Raw genomic sequence first — 5,253 nt, forward strand, 5'->3', positions numbered from 1 at the left:
GGCTGAAGGTTAAGCCGTATGAAGGGAAGGAAGGCGAGAGCCTTCACTTCTGGGTTCGAGAAGTAGAGCTCGCTATGGACGCGGCTCTGATCTCGACCGAGCAACTTCGTGTTGCCTTTGCACTCTCCAACCTTAGCGGCCGTGCTAAGGGTTGGGTGTACACACGGGAGGCAACATCCCCTGGATGTTTTACATCCTGGGCTCAGCTGTGTGAACAGCTCCGAGCCGCGTTCCTCCCGGCGAACTACGAGTTATGCCAACGCTCGCGCTTCCTCTCGTGCAAGCAAGGGAGGCGTGAGCTGCACGAGTACTTGCAAGAGATACGGGAACTCACGGCGTCCCTAGTGGGAAACCCACTCAGCAAACACATCAAGATGACAGTGTTCATGGACGGCCTTCGAGTGGGCCCCGCGCGCACTCAGCTGTTCCGGGTGCAGTCAAACACCCTTGAAGAGGCGATTCAAGTGGCTCTTCGGGAAGAGTATAGCCATCGCCAGGCGCGTACGCCGGCCTCGCATGGCCTGGGAGTTCCTTGTCGACTCCCGGTCGAACGAGCCTCCTTGTCGACTCCCGGTCGAACGAGCCCCAACGGACCAGTTCCCATTGGAACTCGGCTCCGCCGAACAGCGTGACATCCGCTGCTTCGGCTGCGGGAAGATGGGCCACTTCAAGCGCGACTGTCCCGCGGAAAGACTCCGCAGACGATCTTTCCCCAAGCCCGTCCTCAATGGTCGCTGGCAGAAGCCAGGATCCAGGATCCAGGGGACAGGGGAACGCCGGAAACCAATAGGTGCGGGGCGCCCTACAGGGGAGGAACTAAGTCTTCGTGAAGGGTGCGCGGGTGGCGCGTACCACGGGGGACTTAGCCCCTGAGAGTCTTCGCACTCTCGAATCGGTGAAGAGCAGCGGCGGGTTGCTCGTAGTACACGGATGTGTACGGGGATACGATCATCCCTTCAGAATCTAGATCGATTCTGGGGCATCGAGGAATTTCGCACGCCGCCAGACAGTTGCTCGTAATAGCAACAAGTTGTCCGATGTTTTGAGAGAAAGCAAGGGCAACGGGACAGTATCAGAGCGACCGGCTGACGGGAAGGTCGTCACTGTCCCCAACGTCCAAGTGGATCTGGATGTCAAGCTTGAAGAATTTGACAGCCTCGAAGAGTTCACTGTTCTCGACATGGATCCATACGATATGATCCTGGGCATGCCCTGGCTGAGAAGCACGAGCCCTGGATCGGCTGGCGAGGCAAGGCAATCGGTGCCAGCCGCCCTGCGCAGCCCGACAGAGCATTGGTGAGTCATGTTCCCACCTCTGTCAGAACCCAGGGCGCTCGCAAGGGTTGTCGGGGGACCAAAGCGTCCGGCAGATGCTTGGGAGTCGTCGACGTATATGACGACTCCAAGGATGTTTTGATGGTGGCAGCGCCCACGACGTTCTATTTTGGACGCCTTAAGCGGTACTTTGATCCGCAGTGGTTGCGGGCTCGCAGACCCACCTTGGCCCAGCTCCTCGAAGCGAGAGCCGACCACAGACGTCGACGAAGGCCTCGGAGCAGGCACCCAAGCCTTGGTCTGAACAGCAAGGTTGCGGTCAAGACTGTACGCTGGAGGGGCTCCGTACGAACGGAACCCGGAGCCATACGCCGAGTACGTTGAGTACGCCGGGTACGCACCATACGCGTACGTCGGGTAGTGCGTCGAAGGCGGCCCCGGACGTGGCAACAGACGATCCGTCGGATCATGCGGAAGGCCTCGTCCAGATCGGACGAAGAGGCCCGGCGATCCACCCGCAGATGCAGGCTCGCGAACTCACGCTACAACAGGTCCAGGCGGGCCGCAAGACGAGCGAGATCGCCCTGATTCCCGGTCTGGGCGGGAGCATCACCGCCAGTCCTAAGGCCAAGTGCAATCTCAAGCACGAGGACGCGTTGACGAAGGCGGTCAACCTAGGGTCCTACGTCGGACCAACAGGAGAAGCGCTCGGTCAAGAGTAGCGTCCGGGAGGCGCCGAGTACTCGTACTCGTACGAGGACACCTCTGCCCCTGCTTGACCGGAATGGAGAAGTCCACTTCCACGTGGAGCGGATCCTCCAGGAGCAACGGCGTCGCGGTAAGCGACAGCTCCTCGTGAAGTGGAGGGGTTATGCCCACACCGAGAACTCGTGGGAGCCGATTGAACGACTCCTGATTGACTGCCCGAAAGGTGTCGCAATCTGGGAACAGAAGCGGCGGCAGCTTCATAAGTAGTCCGGGGCTTCTTTCCCGAACGGGGTACGGACGTTGAAGACACTCCTTACCCGCGCTCATCGTGAGCGCTAGAAGCCGCACGCTTCAGGGTGTCCCTTGGCAGCATGCGCTTGCTGGAAAATTGAACACGAAGATCATGGTGGTCCAGGATGCGGGACAGCAGCTGATCTTCATGGAGTTCCCGTAACTCCGTGGGTGAGTACTTGAGAGACTCCACCCAAGCCCAGAACATGTCCCCACGAGAACGCCAGGTGGGGCATTTCTCGGGCAGAACCCAGATGTACCCCCAAAGAGGATAGAGACCACCCCGGTTCTCGGGCTTCTTACGACACGTAGTGAAGGCGTTAAGAGGGATGCGTGTGGCGCGAGAAGCGCGCACCGAGCCGCCTCCAAGTTGTCAACAAACAACTGTTCCTTCTGGGCAAGAATACGTTCGTAAATGCCCCTAGAGGTGTGGCCGCCCACAAGGCCACGAGGAGCGACGAGAAGCTCCAGGAAGAGGTCAGCCCCAGAGCTCTCCTTGGGAGGCCAATACCCTCTTGAGTTGATGGCAGCTCCCTGGCTGACGGGTGCCACCACCGAGCCCCACGCGAACGCTGGGCAGCTTGTAAGTTCTCCTGCTTCTGGTCGAGGTCATTTAGTGATCTCTCGGGGCTCCAAAATAGCACCCTCCTCCTCATCCTATTTCTCCTCCATCTCATCCCTCTTCACCCGAGGAGTCGAAGAGGCCCCGATGGGGGTACCGAGTCTCCTTCTCCTCGCGGAGTGGAGACTTCGAAGCCATACGCTTCTTAGAGGGCTTGGCGCCTTCGGCTTTCGCGGCCTTAGCACGAGCAAGTTCCTCGTCAAGCGAGAGACGGTTGCCAGGCTTACCCTCCTCGTCGACACCAGCTTTGGGAGTGCCCTTAGCCTTGACGGCCGTTATCTCAGAGCGCACCGACGTCCTGGGACTTTGATCACCGTGATCACTAGCGAGCGACGGCACGCTGTCGTCTTTGTGCTCGCTGGGCACTGGGATGTGCCCTCCCGTAGAGCCCACAGGAGCATCGTGCGTGCTTCCGGACTCGGCTTCGTCCTCACTGGTGAGTCGAACTGACGTTCAGCGAACCGAGGGTTCGGACGGCTGTCTGGGGAGGCCGAGGGCGACGGACTGCGGCGCTTGCTCGTTCTCTTGGCCACAGCCGCGTCACCCGTTGAGCCGATCTCTTCGGAGGCCACCTTAGTAGCCTCCTGGAGTGCCAAGCTTTTGCCGTGAGAATTAGTGCTCTTGGCTTGCGCCTTTCCGGCAGCAGCCCTGGAGCGTGTCTTCGCACCGCTCTTCGCAGTGCCACGAGTCATGACATACAGTCACAGCGGAGACAAAGAAGAGGAGCGCACAGACTGCTGCTCGAGGCTTTAACTGTGAAGTGAGCCTCAGCCGCGCTCGCGCTGCCAAGTCGATGTTTTTTTACTTTGAGAATGAATAAAATTTTGTGACGTACACTTCTTCATTCTGATTGGTCGGTAAACCGAGCCTAAGTGGTAACGGGGTACGTAGCCCTAAGTGTACCCCTAGTTACATGAAGTGTGACACGTCATACTTCGGGATGTTTGGTACAAAGTACCAAGGTTGTCCGAGGCCAACCATTGGCGGATGACATTGCTTTTCTATAGGTGACTACTTGTTTGTATATTTAAATCAAGCTTAGCCTACCTATAAATATACTCAGCTTAAACCCTCCCTTTAATTGGTCACCTCGCTCCCTTTAAGTAAAAAGAGACCTGTGGACTGCCGCTCACTGAGAGTTTGTATAAGCTTACTCTCGGAAACCAACTTCCTCTACTGTGTGACCCCGTCACAATATTATTTGTGAAAAGGAAGCTGCTTTTAAAAACTGCTTTTAAAATGAGTATCCGATTCGAAACGGTTATGACAGGGTAAACGAAATCGCTGGACTAGCGCGGGACTCTGGATAAAATCCAGAGAACGTGTGCAAATACCCCCTTCTTTTCCCGCGTGCAACTCCAGAATCAGCGGCTCGAGGAACTATGGTTACTTTGTACTGTGTCGTCGTTGGTGTGGCTGGGAGCGCGTTCCCTGTGGACATTGACGAGAACAAGTCCGTGGGGCACTTGAAGGACGCGATCAAGGAGAAGAACGCATCGACGATCACATGCGACGCCATGAACCTGCAGCTCTTCCTGGCGAAGGCGGGGGGCAACGCATGGCTGTCGAGCCTCACTGAAGATGTGAAGAAGCTGAAGAAGGGCGAGAAGACTGTTCTCGTCAAATCTCTAACGCAAGAAGAAAAGGAGCTGCAGGGAGAGTCCGGCCTCAAGAAAGTGCTGGCGGGGATGCTATCGCCATCCACCGATGAAATTCACGTGCTGGTGGTGGTTCCGGAGCAAGACGGTACTATCTCAAAAGAGATGTCTGCAGCGACAACGCCACTGACTGTAGAGCAAGTGGAGATGTCAATGAATAAGGTTCTCAGGGAACGAGATGAGAAGGCGTCTGCATATTCGTTTTCCGATCTGAATACTGCGATGGAAGAGCGAATTGTCAAGAAGATGCGCTTGACCGAAAATATTCCTGATGTCAAGGAGCCAGTCGATACTTCCATCGCCGGTTATTCGTGGATTCCAAAAATCGTGGAGAGCGAGGAAAGTCAAAGGGCTGGGTACATGGCGTACTTGCAGCAGCATTTGAAGACGCTGATAGATCGAGGAGACTTCTTGTTGGATGACATTGCGGGCGATAAATCAGTTCTTAACATCGTGGACCCAAGACTTCCGTTTGCTATGAAAGGCACAGCTGATGTATTGCTCATCAATCGAACATCGAAGAACCCACTGATTAAGCTGGCTGGGGTCAGCTTGGTGATCGAGCTCAAGAAGAAAGTCGAACCGGGCCATGTTCCTCAAGCAATTGGTCAACTTGTGAGCTGCAGCATGAAGGCGCCTCTCAATTGCTATCCGCTGAGTTTGTTGACGGATTTAAACGACCACTGGCATTCTCTTGGT

The 5,253-nt window shown here is 56.3% G+C and overlaps 1 protein-coding gene across 1 annotated transcript; it reads left to right on the forward strand.

Moving 5' to 3' along the window:
* Positions 1–4,278: 4,278 nt before the first annotated feature.
* On the forward strand, positions 4,279–5,253 carry PITG_17624 (Crinkler (CRN) family protein; the record flags this gene model as incomplete). The annotated part of the gene is made up of 1 exon (XM_002896447.1): positions 4,279–5,253. A coding segment is annotated over one exon (975 nt), but the record flags the coding sequence as incomplete, so codon positions are not given.

This window comes from Phytophthora infestans, genomic scaffold, assembly GCF_000142945.1.
Source record: "Phytophthora infestans T30-4 supercont1.60 genomic scaffold, whole genome shotgun sequence".
In the NCBI taxonomy this organism is placed as follows: Eukaryota; Oomycota; class Peronosporomycetes; order Peronosporales; family Peronosporaceae; genus Phytophthora; species Phytophthora infestans.